At 45.2% G+C, this 20,325-nt stretch overlaps 1 protein-coding gene across 1 annotated transcript in view; it reads left to right on the top strand.

Annotated features, from left to right (window-relative positions):
* The window catches only part of LOC143775442 (peptidyl-prolyl cis-trans isomerase FKBP8-like), a 135,815-nt gene extending 117,975 nt beyond the window's left edge, over nt 1–17,840 (top strand). The window contains exons 7-8 of the mRNA XM_077263575.1: nt 6,108–6,254; nt 17,182–17,840. Of these exons, the coding sequence (XP_077119690.1) occupies nt 6,108–6,254; nt 17,182–17,268 (234 nt within the window). The 3' untranslated portion in view covers nt 17,269–17,840. The remainder of the gene's footprint in view (nt 1–6,107; nt 6,255–17,181) is intronic.
* Nucleotides 17,841–20,325: the final 2,485 nt, after the last annotated feature.

The raw sequence follows: 20,325 nt of genomic DNA, 5'->3' as shown, positions 1-20,325 counted from the left end.
AGACTCGGCCGTATCTCGCGTATGTGTGATCCCGGCCTCATAAAGTAACTGCAGCTTTTTCTTGCGTTCTTTACGGTATGTGCACACATTGCGGATTTTGCTGCGGATTCGCAGCAGTTTTCCCTGAGTTTACAGTCCATGGAAACCTATGGAAAACAAAGGCTATGTGCACACCTTGCGGAGTAGGCATAGGAATTTTTGGTGCGGATTCTGCATCTCTTGGCAGAAAACGCAGGTGCGGATTTGTCGCGTTTTTTGTGCGTTTTTGTTCCAGATTTGCTGCGGATTTTGTGCAGATTTCATGCGTTTTTTACCCCTGCGGATTTCTATAATGGAATGGGTACAAAAACGCTGAAGAAGAAGTTACATGCTACTTCTTTTAATCCGCAACGTTTCCGCACGGAATTTTCCGCACCATTAGCACAGCATTTTTTTTTTTTACCATTGATTTACATTGTACTGTAAATCACTTGCGGATCTGCAGCGTTTCTGCACAGCAAAAAACGCTGCGGATCCGCAGGAAATCCGCAACGTGTGCACATGCCCAAAATCCGCAGTGCACATGCTGCGAAAAAAATGTGCGGAAACGTAGCATTGTTTATTCCGCAGCATGTCAATTCTTTGTGTGGATTCCGCAGCGTTTTACACCTGCTCCATAATAGGAATTCACAGGTGTAAAACCGCAGGTGAAATCCGCACAAAATCTGCAAACAAATTGTAAATCTGCCGTAATTCCACAGGAAATCCGCAGTGCGGTTTACCTGCGGATCTACCAAAATTAGTCAGGAAAAATCCGCAGCATAATCCGCAACGTGTGCACATACCCTTAGGTTCCACATGGAAGCATCTAAAGAGAAAAAAGCACCACAACCACACGGTTCAGCAGCGTCCTTGGGGGCACAGCGGGCACCTTTTTTTGTTTAAATAAGTTTTTATTAAGAAGTTTTTACATAAATGGGGTAAAGGAAAAGGGGGAGACTTATTATAAATACACAGTAATATATACGCAAAAAAGCTAAATTTAAAAGAATGAAACATGTAGGCAAAATAATGTGGAAAGAGTTAAAAATGAGTAGTGGAAAGGAAAAAATATGGTTTACTAAGGGAAATGGGAAAAAAAATTAAAGGGATAGAAGTAAAATGAAAAAGATTGGTACGTATAGGATAGGCAAGGGAAAGGGGTAACGATACACATATAAGATACCTTATATATAAAACAGGTTTAGAGGTAGGAGGGGAAGAAAAGCAATAGGAAAGTCAAGGAAAGAAAAGGGAAAGGAGCAACACCAGTAAAAAAAAGGTGGCAAGACATGAATATACTAACTTTTAATTAGTGTAAAATACTGTACTTTTTTTCATGAAATCACATCCACTTGGACAGTTAAACACAGCAGAATTTTAGTGCAAAATTCACCATTCGCGCCATGGCTCGTGACGTGGCCTCTGCTCAATATAAGTGTATGGAGCAGCGGCATTTAATAAGGGCTGGCCAGAAATGCATCACAAGTACTGCACATAGCGCCCCTGTCATGTGATCACTGGGCGTCGACGGGATGTCATGACAGTCGGGGACAGAGGTGTATCTAGCTCTTCCTGCACCCGGGCAAAGGATCAGTTTGGCGCCCCCCCCCCCCTCAGATTTCTGCCCCCTATAATGTCCACAGATTTCTGCCCCCATAATGTCCTCAGATTTCTTCTGCCCCATAATGTCTTCAGATTTCTTCTGGGGGGGGGGGGCAGAAGAAATCTGAGCACATTATGGGGGCAGAAATCAGGACATTGCACCCATCCAGCCCCCTGGCCTTGCTTCAGTGCTCACATGGTAGTATACAGCACAGCCCACACACAGTAGTATACAGCACTGCCTACACAGTAGTATACAGCACTGCCCACACAGTAGTATACAGCACTGCCCACACAGTAGTATACAGCACAGCCCACAAAGTAGTATACAGCACTACCCACATAGTAGTATACAGCACTGCCCATGTAGTATATAGCAGCCCACGTAGTATATAACACAGCCCACGTAGTATATAGCAGCCCACGTAGTATATAACACAGCCCATGTAGTATATAGCAGCCCACGTAGTAAATAGCAGCCCACGTAGTATATAGTAGCCCACGTAGTAAATAGCAGTCCACGTAGTAAATAAGACTTCTGGGCTGTGTGTAACCCCGCCACACCGCTGACTGGCAGTTTTCTGTGTACATTGTGAATTGTCAGCAAACTACCAATCAGTGGTGGAGGCGGGGTTACACAGACTAGCCTGACTGGCCTGCACATGAGACCTAGTCAGGCAGTCATAATCTCCTGCTAATAAAACACTGATATTATTGAAATTACAACACATGGTGTAATAAGTGACACATTGCTGGTATCAGGCTCTCTGCTTCTACAGATTAAATAGCAAGAACCTGATGACAGATTCCATTTAAGAGACTTTTACAAATTGTGATGATCACATAAATTATCACGCAGCTGAATATTCTTTCTTCTTCATTTTCCATTGTAAGTTCGCTATTATAGTTCGCTCATCTATTGCTACAAATTTGTAAAACATTACAGTGCACGTAACCCAGCCAGGGGCATTGCTATGATGTTAAAAAAATAATATTTTTTGCAAATGTTAAACTCATTTGCCAGCACAACATCCCTTCATGCAGACTATAATGTAAACTGTATGTAGAGGGGGATTGAATGATTGCAAGAATGATTTTTGTACAAAACCATTACGGTAATTGCAACTCGTAAGGGTAGTAAACGAGCACTGATTAGCAATATCATTGATTGACACTTGCTGCAAGCAATTTATCTGCCAATGTAAATGGAGTGCTTGAGACAGGGAAATTAGATTGCAAGATCCATGTAAGTGCATTTTCTTAACAGCAATGGTTTACATCACTAGTGCAGCGCCCCAGAGTCCTGGTCGTTGCAGTACTGACGCTCCGCCACTAAGGGGAGTGATGGTACGTCTGATGGCACTAAAGGAGTTCACCTGACCAGGTATCACAGTCACACATTACACTTCACACTCCGGCCGCCAGGGGGAGCAAAGGGTTCTATGTATTAGGCCACTCCTCACAATCTGGTAAAACTGGGGGTTGGATAGGAAGTTAGAGAGAAGCTGACTGGGTTTTGCCCAGGTAACATCTAGTGAGAGAAGAGCGTTGCTTGGGAAGATCCAGGGGGGTCCCTGTCAGGGGTGGGATCCTGGCAGAGGCCTAGCGAAAAGGACAGATCGTTACAGAGCCGCGCCTGCACTTCATTGCGGTGGCATTTTAAGAAAGGACACGAAGCGAAGTATATTGTGGAGAAGTGAGAAACGAGATCACAGCACAAAGGCGATAGAACCAGTAGGAGTCGTGCCCCGAGATCGGCAACATTCTACTGAGGCGCGTAGCTGGCGGCCGGAACGCCAAGGAAGTATTGGGCTCTACGCATTACTTCAAACCAACGGCAGGGCAGTTAATTATAGGTTGGCTGCCTCACCTAAATCACCTAATGAAGACAACGGAGGCAATTATGGGAGAGGGGCGTCTCTAGGGTCCCTATAAAATAACTCCAGGCCTACCCCGTCATATGGGTGCGTCCTATCCAAACCATCTGGGGGACGGAGAGAGAAAGAACAGAAACATACACGACAGTTGTGAGGACTATCCCGTGGTGCCCAGCAGGGAAGTACTACAACACCCAGGCGCTAGTAGGTAGGCACTGATTTCCACCTGCAAAGGGAACTCTGGATGTGCCTTCAGACCGGCCCGTCTCAGCCAGCCCTGTTAGATGTGCTCTGGATTGCGGATGCCGAAGCCTTCAGTAAAGAGGTAAAGAGACTGCAACCCTGTGTCCTCGTTATTTACTGCGACCTACACCACCACCTACACCTTTTATTGGGCGCCCCTTAGCAGGACCACGGACCGGGTCGGGCCACCGTGACATCCTCAGAACCGATAAACCCGGTACCGAGTACCCCGCTGTCCTGTGTCTGGGGGCCGCTCCACTAGTATATGCAAACAGTTAGGCTAGGATCACATTGCGTTATGTGACCGCGTTTAACGGACTACGTTACACCGCGGCATAACGCGGTGTTCACGTAGTCCGTTAACGCCGCCATAGCCTGTAATGGTGAACGCGTCGCTAGCGCCCGCCCACATTGGGCGTGCGCTAGCGATGTGCCGTCATTTGAGTGATGGACCTCAGACGCTGCTTGCAGCGTCCGCGGCGCGCCAGAGGTCCGTTCCTCGCTAGTGCAGATCGGGGATCTGCGCTAGCGGGGATGCCGAACGCGGACCCTAGAGAAGCATTGCATTAGCGCAATCCGCTAGCGCTATGCGCTTAACAGAGTGCCCTAACGCAATGTGACCCTAGCCTAAGAAAATATATACTGCGACATACTCATAGCTTTCATAAGCTAATGTGCTGTCCTGGAGGCCTACTGATTCCTTGCGCTCTGTTTCACGGGAATGAACAGCTGAGAAGTTTAATTATTGCCTGGTAAACATATTTAATTATTGTCTTTGTTGTACTTTAAACATCATATTTTTGCAAGAAACCAAAAGCTTAATTTGTCAATCTTTGGATTCTTTCAAAAAACAGTAACCTAATAAGTGGGACGTTGACTTAATGGCACAAACCGTATGCATGGTTATACTTAGTCTTAGCATTGTATGAATTCCTATAAATAACATTTATCAGAAACACAGCATTGCACTTGTACATGTGGAGCTGCGGGCAGTAGATAGGATGGATCTGGTCCAAATAAACATTTAATGTTGCATACAATAGTCTGATAGAGCATAAGAATGTTCAGGACCAATGTTTTAGGCACTAGGATTCTTCCACTGCACAGGATGGATCCCAGACCTTGTCTGCCTCTGTGGTCTCCCATCCAGGCCCAGCCACTGAGATTGTTGCTTAGCACAGACTTCAGTTCCAGTGTCCTGCACTGCTTCATTGTGTCCATGTGGTTACTGGCTCTCCAGCTAAGTCTATGGTAACCAGTGGTATGCAGAGTCAGTCCTACCCTCTGGAGTCTAAGTCCAGAAATCATCTTACCGAGCATGTCCATGGTGTGGCGCCTTTTCATTGGTACTGGGATGCTGACTGCTCTGGTGATGTGGCAGGTCTGGATTGGCCCACGGGCGACGTCCCGTCCGTCTGGGCGTGAGTGTTTATGGTGGAGCCTATTGCATACAAGGGCGTGTGTGTGTGTATGTACTGTATGTATGTATATGTGCATGTATGTATGTATATACGTACGTGTGTGTGTGTATATGTGTGTGTGTATATATACGCACACGCTACCACTCTGTTTGCACGTGTGTGTGCCGCTCTTTACCAGTGACTGTGTGTCTAGACAGACAGTGTAGGGTGGGTAATCCCAGCTTGGCTTAGCATCTGTCTCCAGTCAGTGAGTTACAGAGCAAGCCCAACCACTAGCCTAGACTTTCCTGGGAGAGCGATAGTGTTCCACACCTAGTTTGCCATTCGCTTCTATCTCTGCAAGTTTAACAGGGTATTGCACATTTCTTATTGTTCTGTGCCACTCGGTGGTTAGCTGAGCTCGGTACTTATATTTTCTGTGCCACTCGGTGGTTAGCTGAGTTCGGTACTTATATTTTCTGTGCCGCTCCTTGGTTAGCTCAGATTGGTACTTATATTATTTAGTGTTGCTCTGTGGTTAGCTGAGCTTGATACTCCTCGTCATGTTCGTTCTGTGTGGTTTTAACACAGAGCGTTTGATAGTTTTTTATCCGTTATTTGTTCACACTAGCAGCAGATAAACAACTCTGCATGGTGGACCCAGGATTGCAATTGCACTTTATTATTAATTTTATTTGGTGCAATCCGCCAACCCTAACACAATATGCCTAAAGGTTCTGTCTTTTCTTGCCATGCAAGCAGTATCACGAAAATATATATATCAGTCTTTCCATGCTGATCTGAAAGACACTTCTAATCTTAAAGCCAGAGTTTTGTCATGGAAATATTTTAGAGATCTATTAAGCAATTGGGTAGATCACTCTGACAAGCAATAGTCTCTGGACATTATGATTTTTGTGCTGCCGAACACACTATGACTAATACAATGAATGTTTCCTTTAAGGCAATCCATGCAGAGCTTTCCAGGCTGGTAAGGAGACAAAAAGGACAGCCTGAAATTACCAAATCCCCGGTGAGAACTAAACCCAAAGCTCATCTTAAGCTTAGAGATGACTTAAATCCGCTTATTCGTCACAGCACTAAACAGAGGGTGAGTTCTGTCTCCACTGTAATACATAACCTTCCGCTTAATGTTATACTCTTGTATTTAAAAATGACCGAAGAGATAGGTGTCACTAAAAATACTATACAGATCAAATCAGCCATAGTGCTTAGATGCACCCTTACATCCAAAGTGTTCCAAAAATTAGAATGAATGAAAAGCAAGTACTTGTGAATCCCTCTAATGAATGACAATAATCTAAGATTTTAAAAAATATGCAGATTTCCCTGTAGGACATGACAACGAGTAAAACTGTATAAAAATGACTAAGATATAAACAATATCACAAAAAATAATTTCACGGGGCTTCAATAAATAGAAATGGAACATTTCATTTATATTTATTGATTTTATGAGGACTCTGGAAATAATTATTCTAGACTATGTATGTGTGTGTGTGTGTGTATATATATATATATATATTGTAGCATTTCACCCGCTATGGGTCTTGGGGACACTCGCTTGGCAGCAGAATAATCATAGACAGGCACGGTTTCTCACACAAATCTGTCCATATGGTTTATTTAGACTCCACATAAACCACATAGGGTACAGTCCGTTTCAATACGGCCACAAAACATTAAAGGACATCAGACAGTTCATGTAGCAGAAAGGCTTTTCTGCCGTATATTATAATCTCCTTATCCGGGGTTACCTCTCAGGAGTTCCACTCCTCACACTGACTTCACGTCAGTCCCAGGTCCTCAACATAGACCGTCCAGGTCTACGGTCTCCAGGTGCTTACAGGACGACTCCACTCCCAGGAGCCTCCAACACTGACCATCCAGGACCTTGCACAGGAACAAACGGATCCATACACAGGAACCTCACAAGACCATGTGACCCACACCCTGGTCATGTTATATACCTTTTAACCACTCCCATGAGTGGGAGTGTGGCTGTGTGGCTAGTTTGTCCCGCCCATCTCACACAACTAGCCTAGTAAGTCTCCCATGACTATTATACAACATTACACAAACTCTTGTGGGACTACAGGTCCCAGAACAACCACGTTACATCAGACTTACCACGCGGACTCCCTCTGCGACACATATCGGCCATTCACAACACTGCCAATCACTGTTTCATCACAACTATGCCTCCAAGTGCATCTTGAAGTGCACACACAGCGCCCCCTGGCTGTAACATTGGTCACTGCACCACATACCTCCCCCCTTTGTTCAACCCTATCGGGGTGGACACATGACATAAACCTGGGGTTCCGATACCGGGAACCCACGTCACTTTTGATAGGCCTTCCCAACCCCCAGCGGTCAGTTTGTCGGCCTTGGGCTTCAACCCTTGAGTCACCATCCGTCTGTGTCACCAGACCCTTTTTGGTCAACCCACTTTCCACATGTACCCCTTCACGTGACCTTTCTTTCCATAGTCGACTTCCCAGTTTGACAGTATCACCAACTGTTTCGTCTCTGGTGCCCAGTGCACACTACACGCTTCTACTGCTTTTCTAAAGGCCTCATGCACACCTTCACCGGTACAGTCTTCTTGCACCTCTTCGGGTACATCAATCACGGTCTTGAAGAGCGGGGTCTTCATAGACAGACAGCTCCCTCTTTGCCTCTGACCTTTCCACCAAGACATCTGTCACGACTGTCTTGTTCTACTTTTAGCGCCAATTCATCCTCTGCTTTACACTCTTCCAGATCCCTGGCCAGGATGGGCACTGGCATCTTCACCTCATTACCACTCTGGTACCGCCGCTGTGAGTCTGTGACCAGCATCTTCTTCTCTTGCAGAAGACCACTTAATGCTTCTCTGAGCCCTTCTGTTATGATCTGGTGGCCTAAGAGCAGCATGAGACGTACTCTGGAGAAGGTGGTACCTGTACTGACCGCAGACCCTGAACTTAACACCGCAACTAGAAGTAGCCGTGGAATGTACCTATCACTCCCTAGACATCTCGACACAGCCGGAGGACTAATTACCCCTAGAGATAGAAAAGGGAAAACTATCTTGCCTCAGAGAAAATTCCCAAAGGATAGCCAGCCCCCCACAAATATTGACTGTGAGAGGAGAGGGAAAAAACATACACAGACTGAAATCAGAATTTAGCAAAGGAGGCCACTTCTAGCTAAATAGAAAGGATAGGACAGAGTACTATTTGGTCAGTATTAAAACACTAGAAAATATCCACCACAGAAAATACAAAAATCTCCACAGCTAACTAAAGATATGGAGGGTATATCTGCATCTCCAGAGATACCAGCTTGGCTAAACAATTCCTTATTCAGACCAAGCTGGACAAGGCAAAAACATGGAAAAGAACTGAACAATAAGGCCACAGCATGTGGATAGCAAAAATCAAGGCCAGAACTTATCCTTGTTCAAAGGAACAGCAAAGCAGGAGAGAGCAGGCAAGGATGTGAATCCTCCAGGAACAATGGACAACTGGCACTGACTAAAGGGTCAAGCAAGGCTAAATAGCCCAGTCAGGATTGCAAAAACTTGACACACCTGATGAATGCTGCGATCCAGAGACAGCAGCACTGCCACTTATAACCACCGGAGGGAGCCCAAGAGCAGAATTCACAACAGTACCCCCCCTTGAGGAGGGGTCACCGAACCCTCACCAGAGCCCCCAGGCCGATCCGGACAAGCCAAATGAAAGGCACGAACCAAATCCTCAGCATGAACATCGGAGGCAACAACCCAAGAATTATCCTCCTGGCCATAACCCTTCCATTTGACAAGATACTGAAGCTTCCGCCTCGAAAAACGAGAATCCAAAATCTTCTCAACCACATACTGTAGGAGGATCAACAGAGGGAACAACGGGCACCACATATTTCCGCAACAAAGATCTATGAAAAACATTATGGATGGAAAAAGAGGCTGGAAGGGCCAAACGAAAAGACACTGGATTGATAATCTCAGAAATCCTATAAGGGCCAATAAACCGAGGCTTAAACTTAGGGGAAGAAACCTTCATAGGAACATGACGGGAAGACAACCAGACCAAATCCCCAACCCGAAGTCGGGAACCAACACACCGACGACGGTTAGCAAAACGCTGAGCCCCCTCCTGAGACAACACCAAATTGTCAACAACATGAGCCCAAATTTGCTGCAACCTGTCAACCACAGAGTCCACCCCAGGACAATCAGAAGGCTCAACCTGCCCCGAAGAAAAACGAGGATGAAAACCAGAGTTACAAAAGAAGGGTGAAACCAAAATAGCAGAACTAGCCCGATTATTAAGGGCAAACTCGGCCAATGGCAAGAAAGCCACCCAATCTTCCTGATCAGCAGACACAAAGCATCTCAAATAAGTTTCCAAAGTCTGATTAGTTCGCTCGGTTTGGCCATTTGTCTGAGGATGAAACGCGGAAGAAAAAGACAAATCAATGCCCAGCCTAGCACAAAAGGCCCGCCAAAACCTAGAAACAAACTGGGAACCTCTATCGGACACAATATTCTCCGGAATGCCATGCAAACGAACCACATGCTGAAAAAACAACGGAACCAAATAAGAAGAGGAAGGCAACTTAGGCAAAGGTACCAAATGAACCATCTTAGAAAACCGGTCACAAACCACCCAGATAACCGACATCCTCTGGGAAACCGGAAGATCCGAAATAAAATCCATAGAAATATGCGTCCAAGGCCCCTCAGGGACCGCCAAAGGCAAAAGCAACCCACTAGCGCGGGAACAGCAAGGCTTGGCCCGCGCACAAGTCCCACAGGACTGCACAAAAGAACGCACATCCCGTGTCAAAGAAGGCCACCAAAAGGACCTACCAACCAAATCTCTGGTACCAAAAATCCCAGGATGACCAGCCAACACAGAACAATGAACCTCCGAAATCACTTTACTAGTCCATCTGTCAGGAACAAACAGTTTCCCCACTGGACAGCGGTCAGGTTTATCAGCCTGAAATTCCTGAAGAACCCGTAAATCAGGGGAGATGGCAGAAAGAATCACCCCTTCCTTCAGAATGCCAACCGGCTCAAGGACCCCAGGAGAATCAGGCAAAAAGTTCCTAGAGAGGGCATCAGCCTTAACATTCTTAGAACCCGGAAGATACGAGACCACAAAATCAAAACGGGAGAAAAACAGGGACCATCGGGCCTGTCTAGGATTCAGCCGTTTGGCAGACTCGAGGTAAATCAGATTCTTATGATCGGTCAAGACCACAATACGGTGCTTGGCCCCCTCAAGCCAATGTCGCCACTCCTCAAATGCCCACTTCATAGCCAACAACTCACGATTGCCGACATCATAATTGCGTTCAGCAGGCGAAAACTTTCGAGAAAAGAAGGCACACGGTTTCATCAAGGAACCATCAGAATTCCTCTGAGACAAAACGGCCCCTGCCCCAATCTCAGAAGCGTCAACTTCAACCTAAAAAGGAAGAGAAACATCCGGCTGACGCAACACAGGGGCAGAAGTAAATCGGCGTTTAAGCTCCTGAAAGGCAGAAACAGCCACAGAGGGCAAATTCGTCACATCAGCGCCTTTCTTCGTCAAATCGGTCAGGGGTTTAACCACACTGGAGAAGTTGGCAATGAAACGGCGATAAAAATTAGCAAAGCCCAAAAATTTCTGAAGGCTCTTCACGGATGTGGGCTGGATCCAATCATGAATGGCCTGAACCTTAACTGGATCCATTTCTATAGATGAGGGAGAAAAAATGAAGCCCAAAAAAGAAATCTTCTGTACTCCAAAGAGGCACTTAGACCCCTTCACAAACAAGGCATTATCATGAAGGATCTGAAATACCATCCTGACTTGTTTCACATGAGACTCCCAATCATCTGAAAAAATCAAAATATCATCCAAATATACAATCATGAATTTATTAAGATAATTCCGAAATATATCATGCATGAAGGACTGAAACACAGATGGAGCATTAGAGAGTCCGAATGGCATCACAAGGTATTCAAAATGACCTTCAGGCGTATTAAACGCAGTTTTCCATTCGTCGCCCTGCTTAATACGAACAAGATTATATGCCCCTCGAAGGTCAATCTTAGTAAACCAACTAGCCCCCTTAATCCTAGCAAACAGATCAGAAAGCAAAGGCAAAGGGTATTGGAATTTGACCGTGATCTTATTCAAGAGGCGATAATCAATACAGTATCTCAAAGAGCCATCTTTTTTGGCAACAAAAAAAAAAACTGCTCCCAATGGTGAAGAAGATGGCCGAATATGCCCCTTCTCCAAGGACTCCTTAACATAGCTCCGCATGGCGGTATGTTCTGGCACAGACAGGTTGAAAAGTCGGCCCTTAGGGAACTTACAGCCTGGAATCAAGTCAATAGCACAATCACAGTCCCTATGCGGTGGAAGGGAACTGGACTTGGGCTCATTAAATACATCTTGGAAATCTGACAAAAACTCAGGAATTTCAGAAGAGGGGGAGGAGGCAATTGACATCAAAGGAACGTCACCATGAACCCCCTGACAACCCCAACTAGTCACAGACATAGATTTCCAATCTAACACCGGATTATGCACCTGTAACCATGGGAAACCCAGCACTATAGCATCATGCAAATTATGCAACACCAGAAAACGACAATCTTCCTGATGGTCTGGCGCCATGCACATGGTCAGCTGTGTCCAAAACTGAGGTTTATTTTTAGCCAACGGTGTAGCATCAATGCCCCTCAAAGGAATAGGACTCTGCAAAGGCTGCAAGGGGAAACCACAACGTCTGGCAAATTCTAAGTCCATTAAGTTTAGAGCGGCGCCTGAATCCACAAATGCCATGACAGAAAATGACGATAATGAGCAGATCAGGGTCACAGATAACAGAAATTTAGGTTGTACAGTACTGATGGTAACAGAACTAGCGATTCTCTTGGTACGCTTAGGGCAATCAGAAATAACATGAGCAGAATCGCCGCAGTAAAAACACAACCTATTCTGACGTCTGAATCCTTGTCGTTCAGCTCTAGACACAATCCTATCACACTGCATAGGCTCAGGACTCCGCTCGGAAGACAATGCCATAGTGTGCAAGCGCCGATCAATCTGAATGGCCAGAGACATAGAATCACTCAGACCAGCAGGCGTGGGGAACCCCACCATAACATCTTTAACGGATTCAGAAAGACCCTTTCTGAAAATTGCTACCAAGGCATCCTCATTCCATTTAGTCAGTACAGACCATTTTCTAAATTTCTGGCAATATGATTCTGCCACTTCTTGACCCTGACACAGGGCCAACAAGGTCTTCTCAGCATGATCCACTGAATTAGGTTCATCATACAATAACCCAAGCACCTGAAAAAAGGTGTCTACATTAAGCAACGCCGGATTCCCAGGTTCCAGGGCAAATGCCCAATCCTGGGGGTCACCACGCAGCAGAGATATAACAATTTTAACCTGCTGGATGGGATCACCAGAGGAACGGGGTTTCAGAGCAAAAAACAGTTTACAGTTATTTTTAAAGCTCAAAAATTTGGACCTGTCCCCAAGAAACAAATCAGGAGTTGGAATTCTAGGCTCTAAAACCGGAGTCTGAACGATATAATCGGAAATACCCTGTACTCTAGCAGCAAGTTGATCCACACGAGAAGCCAATCCCTGAACATCCATACCAGCGCCGAACTCCTGAGCCACCCAGAGGTACAGAGGGAAAAAAACAAAACACAACAGACTACAGAAAAAAAAAATGGCTCAGCACTTTCCTTCCCTTCTTCTGAGATGCGGTTAACTCATTGTTGGCCAGTTGTACTGTTATGATCTGGTGGCCTAAGAGCAGCATGAGACGTACTCTGGAGAAGATGGTACCTGTACTGACCGCAGACCCTGAACTTAACACCGCAACTAGAAGTAGCCGTGGAATGTACCTATCACTCCCTAGACATCTCGACACAGCCGGAGGACTAATTACCCCTAGAGATAGAAAAGGGAAAACTATCTTGCCTCAGAGAAAATTCCCAAAGGATAGCCAGCCCCCCACAAATATTGACTGTGAGAGGAGAGGGAAAAAACATACACAGACTGAAATCAGAATTTAGCTAAGGAGGCCACTTCTAGCTAAATAGAAAGAATAGGACAAAGTACTATGCGGTCAGTATTAAAACACTAGAAAATATCCACCACAGAAAATACAAAAATCTCCACAGCTAACTAAAGATATGGAGGGTATATCTGCATCTCCAGAGATACCAGCTTGGCTAAACAAATCCTTATTCAGACCAAGCTGGACAAGACAAAAACATGGAAAAGAACTGAACAATAAGGCCACAGCATGTGGACAGCAAAAATCAAGGCCAGAACTTATCTTTGTTGAAAGGAACAGCAAAGCAGGAGAGAGCAGGCAAGGATGTGAATCCTCCAGGAACAATGGACAACTGGCACTGACTAAAGGGTCAAGCAAGGCTAAATAGCCCAGTCAGGATTGCAAAAACTTGACACACCTGATGAATGCTGCGATCCAGAGACAGCAGCACTACCACTTATAACCACCGGAGGGAGCCCAAGAGCAGGATTCACAACACCCTTCCACATCTTCCCTTAAGGCTTTATTCACACTTTGCCAGGTCGACAGGTGATGTTTGAGCTCAGAGACTTCCTTCTCCAGTTCACCTACCCGGTGCTCAGCTGCTTGTCTCAGATGCCTTAACTTGGCCTGTAAATCTGTTACCTTTTGCTTCTCATGAGAGAACTCATTAGCGAGATCCTGGACCTCCTCTTTATCAACCTTCTCACCGGGTGCAATTTGTTCAGCCCCTTTTCCTCTTTTACGTCTCCGAGAGGAAGACTTGCCACTTGTACTTGAGTCAGCTATACTGCACTCTTTCCCGCTGGCGTCCTTGTCTAAATGGGAGTCACCACCACCCAATCGGTCATCCTGTAACCTGCAGTCGCCCCTTACACAGGTCATAATTTCTGTTATGGCTGCCCCTGCCATCCTGACTTTACCTTGGGGAGCACTGTCGTTTCCCTGTGTCAGTGTTTCTGTCCGCACAACCTCGTACTCAGCTCTAGTGGTTGCTACTGGTATTGAGACGTCACAGTCACCCCCTGAGTCTCTGTCACACCCCACACTACAGTGAACCCTCAAGTTCCTTTCTAACAGGGTGTCAGCTTCACAGGTTTTATTTACCAGATCACTGTCAGTCATTTTGGTGTACACGTCAGGTGACATCATGTCGGTAAGTTGGGCAGGTGAACCCTTCACACTGGTCATGCCGATGTCTGACCTGTCCATTTTGGAACCCATTACTGACATAACGTATGCCCCTGCAACAGTAATGAGACTTCCATTCTTCTGCTGTAGAGGAACACCCTCCTCCCACAAGTCTGAGAATAACTTACAGTCCCGGCCCATTATCACCGGACAAGGTAGGTTGGGAACTTCAAGATTTGCATAGCCCCTGACCATCACAAGGTACACCCGTGTCACTGAATAAACCTTAGTGTCCCCATGGATGCAGGTGACCTCGATCTTTTCAGACCTTACAAATTGATCTTCCGCAGACTTTACCAAGGTCACCGAGCTCCCCGAATCGACCAGACTAAATACTTCTTATACCTCTGCATTTAACTCCAGAACACACCCACGTAGCCTTTCACCAGGAGGGTAGTTCTTATGGCAGATTGGACATGCATAGTACCATTGTCCCTGGCTACAGTCCAATGATGCATTCACCACCGCCTCTTTTTTTCCCGCCACCCCTATTCGGGTTACCGCCCCTTTTTGGGACTCTGCTCCCTTTAGGGTCACTACCCCCATTTGGGACTCCACCCCCTTTTGGGCAACTATGCTCTTTTGGGATACCGCCCCTTTTGGGACTCCGCCCCTTTTTTAACAACCATCCCTGTTTGGGTTACCGCCCCCTTTTTGGGACACCACCCCACTCTGGGGTACACCCTGTAGACTTCCCACAGTACTCTCAGGCCCCAGTTCGCACAGCACACCAATGTGACTCTGGCCTGGCACTGGCCCTTTAAGAGTCTGCACGCTCTAAACCAGCAATGTTTTGGGTTTTTTTGTTTTTCTTTTTTGTTTTTCTTTCTGCTGCAACTGCAGCTACACTTCACAAGGCTCTGCACCGCAGACTTCGTGGACCCGCCGATCCACAGCAAGCCGCTTGTCACCTTCGTGGACCCGCCAATCCACAGCAAACTTCGTAACCCCGCCGAGTTACCGCCAGACACCTTCAGTCTTCGTGGCCCCGCCGAGCCACAGCAAGTTGATCAAAGAAGAGAAAGAAAAAAGAAATACATGGACTCGCCGGTCCACAGCAAGCACCTGCACACGTGCTTTATAGAAAAACACAGTCTCTCACTGACCCCGGTCAGAACACCACAGACTCCGGTCTGTTGCACACCCGGCTTTACAGCCCAAACACAATTTCTCACTGACCCCGGTCAGTATCACATGGACTCCTCTCCATTACCTGTTGGTGGCGGCCACACAGGTTCCCGGATCCCTCTTCTACTCAGAGGTATCCTATAAACAGCAATTCTCACTGACCCCGGTCAGTATTTACTCACGGTTGTCAAGACCGTCCAATCTTCTGGCTCAGACCAGCCAGCGCTGCAACATGTGCTCCTTGGATCTTTGCCCGCATTCGAAACACCAATTGTAGCATTTCACCTGCTACGGGTCTTGGGGACACTTGCTTGGCAGCAGAATAATCATAGACAGGCACGGTTCCTCACACAAATCTGTCCATATGGTTTATTTAGACTCCACATAAACCATATAGGGTACAGTCCGTTTCAATACGGCCACGAAACATTAAAGGACATCAGACAGTTCATGTAGCAGACAGGCTTCTCTGCCGTATATTATAATCCCCTTGTCCGGGGTTACCTCTCAGGAGTTCCACTCCTCACACTGACTTCACGTCAGTCCCAGGTCCTCAACATAGACCGTCCAGGTCTACAGTCTCCAGGTGCTTCCAGGACGACTCTACTCCCAGGAGCCTCCAACACTGACCGTCCAGGACCTTGCACAGGAACAAACGGATCCATACACAGGAACCTCACAGGACCATGTGACCCACACCCTGGTCACGTTATATACCTTTTAACCACTCCCATGAGTGGAAGTGTGGCTGTGTGGCTAGTTTGTCCCACCCATCTCACACAACTAGCCTAGTAAGTCTCCCATGACTATTATACAACATTACACAAACTCTTGTGGGACTACAGGTCCCAGAACAACCACGTTGCATCAGACTTACCACGCAGACTCCCTCTGCGACACATATCGGCCAGTCACAACACTGCCAATCACTGTTTCATCACAACTATGCCTCCAAGTGCATCTTGAAGTGCACACACAGTGCCCCCTGGCTGTAATATTGGTCACTGCACCACAATATATATATATATATATATATATATATATATATACATATATATATATATACTGTATTATTATAGATTTGTGCAGTAACCGCACATTTAGGGTTGTGTCAGATCATGTCCTCTGAGATCATGAAAGCGAGTTTTGGAAAAGGTTTTCCTGAACTCACAGGTCAATGCTATTCCATCCTAGGCATTAATATATATCTGATTTTTTTGAGATTTTAATAGTTGGTAGGACATATAAGTGAGCTGTCTCACTTTTTTGTGGATTATATATCTGATACGCGCAAAGCGTTTGGCTTTAAGCACAAAGCTTTAGGCTGTAACTGAAAACCCAGAGCTCTGTGGGCAGCCATATAGTATCTCCAGAGTAAAATCATGGATTCTCATGATCAGCGAGCTTGGGTCCTACAGTTGTGCTTTTTATGACCATGGCTAAACATTGAGTGTAGTAATTTGATGTCTTGATGATTGATTTCTTTAGGTTCTTCCAGCTATTGAGAGTTGTTAGATATTGGTACTGGGCTCCATTGTGTGAAGTAACCATATCAGTCATGTATCATCTTGTCTTCATTCTTATCCTGGTAATTAACCTCTGTATTTCTGTGTCCTCAGGTAACCAACAGAACAGCGCTGATTGGAGCTATGGTTGCAGCACTGCTAGGTTTGCTGGCAACTTTCATCCTTGTGCAGGACACCTGAACATTGAGAATCAGGATAATGTTCAGTTGCATTTTATGGTTACCATTGTCCACACGTGCAGATAATGTATGATGATGGCCTAATTTTACATTATTGACGCTGTGTCTAGAGCATTCTCAGTGACCACCTCAGCCACCACCAATGGAGCCAACAGGCTATGCTTGCCATACTCATCAGCAGAGGGAGGACTTTGGGGTTGAAATTGAAATTCAGACAAGAAGGCAACTTTCTTTTTATTCATGTTCATGAGAGTGCTGATTGGAAAGGATTATAATCTGTTCTCCATATTCCTAGCACTATAATATTTTATAAGGGTTTTCCTAATTGCTTACAGTGAAGGTCCACTATTTAACTGTAAGATGTTTTTAGTTCCAAAATAGTGCTCTGATTTTCTTTTCTAATAAATCTTTATAGTGGTCGGGGCTCTCCTATTTTGATATAGAGCTTCAAAGCCCTGGCATAGACACAGAATAATACATAATTCATTGTTGGGATGCAGCCTCCACTAGAGGGAGCCTTAGAGCCTACTGAATACAAATTTGCCATTGACTGCCATGAGCAGCAAAATGCACCAAGCTTGAAATGTAAAACAAATCTGTAAGAATGCAGTAAAATGATAAAATAAATAATTTACTCAAGTTCTCTGTAGATCTCTTTATTTGCTGTTTGGTCCAGATACAGTAGATTTCTGACCACAGTGACAAATTGGTGGCCGCCACTGCAGCAGTGATTAGCTACACAGGTATGTAAGAGGGCGTACAGATAGATACTGGCTCTGTACTAACTGCTTGGTTTAGACTAGGGGTTAATATTAATATTCCAAAGGGACCATATGAGAGACTATGACTGTTGTGGAGGGCCGAACCAATTGGCAAAAGTTAATTATGCTCATTGTTACTGTTTTATATTAAATTTGATCACTTCATATTGAGAAGAATTAATTTTGGTGACTCGCTGTTACTGTTAATACATGTTACATGTTACTATACGTCCTATTGTAACATGTATGTTACCATTAGCAGCTACTGAACATCATATAATTTACTACTTTTTATAAAGTTTATATAAAGCAGCAATCATACTGCTCCTGTTATTCAGCATTTATATTTTAATTAACAGCTCCTAACACAATATGATGCCTCATCAGTCCCAACACACAGTATGATGTCCCACCACAGTTCCTCAAACAGTATGATGCCTCCCAATTCCCCTACACAGTATGATGTCCCCATAAAGCCCACCACGCAGATTGATGTCCCCACACAGACCCCCAAGGCACAGTATTATGTTCCCACATATCCCCCGTAAGGCACTGTATCATAATGAGTCGCCCGCCAGGGCCGTGGGGTACTCGGTATCGGGTCCAGTACTTAAGGGGACGTGTCACGGCGGCGACCCAGTCCGTGGCCCTGGGCGCCCATGTAAAAGAGAAAGTCTTTAAAGGGGTTTTAGGAATAAAGTTTGTGTTCGTGATGCCACCTGTGGTATTCGGTCAGTGGGGACCGACGCTGCTTTAAGGGGTCCTCTGGGGTGATGTTATGGCAGCTAAATGGTATAACTTCCCACAGGTGAAGTATATCCCCAGGGCTTCCCAGTGTGTAGATGGAAGATGGTGAATGGTGCAGTAAAGAACAAGGACACAGGGTTGCAGTCTCTTTACCTGGTTTACTGAAGACTTCAGGCAGCCACAGTCCAGGGTACCAGATCACAGGGCAGGCAGAGTCCGGCTGGCTTGGAAGCGAATCCAGAGACCCCTTTACCAGGTGAAGATAACCCATTATCTACCAATGTCCTTTTATTGGGACGCCTAATCTTTAGCTTCTAGCAACTAAGATTTTATAATTTTTATAATTAGGTCCAATTTTTTGTGTTGTGTTTGTAAAATGAATGTTTTCAAAATAGGAAATCATGTCATTGTCATTTTTAATTGCATATTGGGACGCCCTTTTCTGAAAAATCCGTACTTGAAAAAATTTTGCAAAATTATGTTTCTGATTCATTAGGACCCAAATCATTAAAAATCTATCATTAAAAAAAAATAAAAAATGAAAATGGCTAATTTGGCAAGTAATGGGTTAAAAGCCTTCCTCTAGCGCGGTGGTGTTGTAGTCCCTTACTGCCTATGGCTTCAGATAAAGTCCTCACAGTTCTTCTCTCTGTCCCCATATAGGATAGGACAATACCTGCATGACAGGTAACTAGAGCCTTTTTACAGAGACTCTATCACGCCCCGGGTGTAACAAATTGAGTCTTTTAGCCTCAATTTGTTCATTTCCACATGGGCAACAGGATAAAATGGATCCTAAAATGTGTTGGGCAATTTCTCCTGAGTACACTGATACCTCATATGTGGGGGTAAACCAATGTTTGTGCACACGGCAGGGCTCGGAAGGGAAGGAGCGCCATTTGACTTTTGAATGAAAAATTAGCTCCAATCGTTAGCGGACACCATATTGCGTTTGGAGAGCCCCTGTGTGCATAAACATTAGAGCTCCCCCACATGTGACCCCATTTTGGAAACTAGACCCCCCAAGGAGCTTATCTAGATGCATAGTGAGCACTTTGAACCCCCAGGTGCTTCACAAATTGATCCGTAAAAATGAAAAAGTACTTTTTTTCACAAAAAAATTCTTTTAGCTTCAATTTGTTCATTTCCACATGAGCAACAGGATAAAATGGATCCTAAAATTTCCCCCACATGTGACCACCATTTTGGAAACTAGACCTCCTGTGGAACTAATCTAGATGTGCGGTGACCACTTTAAACTCCCAAGTGCTTCACAGACGTTTATAATGCAGAGCCGTGAAAATAAAAAATCATTTTTCTTTCCTCAAAAATGATTTTTTTAGTCCGCAATTTGTATTTTCACAAGGGTAACTGGAGAAGTTGGACCCCAAAAGTTGTTGTCCAGTTTGTCCTGAGTACGCTGATACCCCATATGTGGGGGGGAACCACTGTTTGGGTACACGTCGGTGTCATGTCCCACGACTTAGAAATCATTTAATATTTGCATTGCTTGTGTTCAATCCTTTTTTCTAGGCAGACGTTTGCCTTTC

Source organism: Ranitomeya variabilis, chromosome 5, assembly GCF_051348905.1.
Source record: "Ranitomeya variabilis isolate aRanVar5 chromosome 5, aRanVar5.hap1, whole genome shotgun sequence".
Lineage (NCBI taxonomy): Eukaryota > Metazoa > Chordata > Amphibia > Anura > Dendrobatidae > Ranitomeya > Ranitomeya variabilis.
This window is presented reverse-complemented; position numbering and strand designations above follow the sequence as displayed.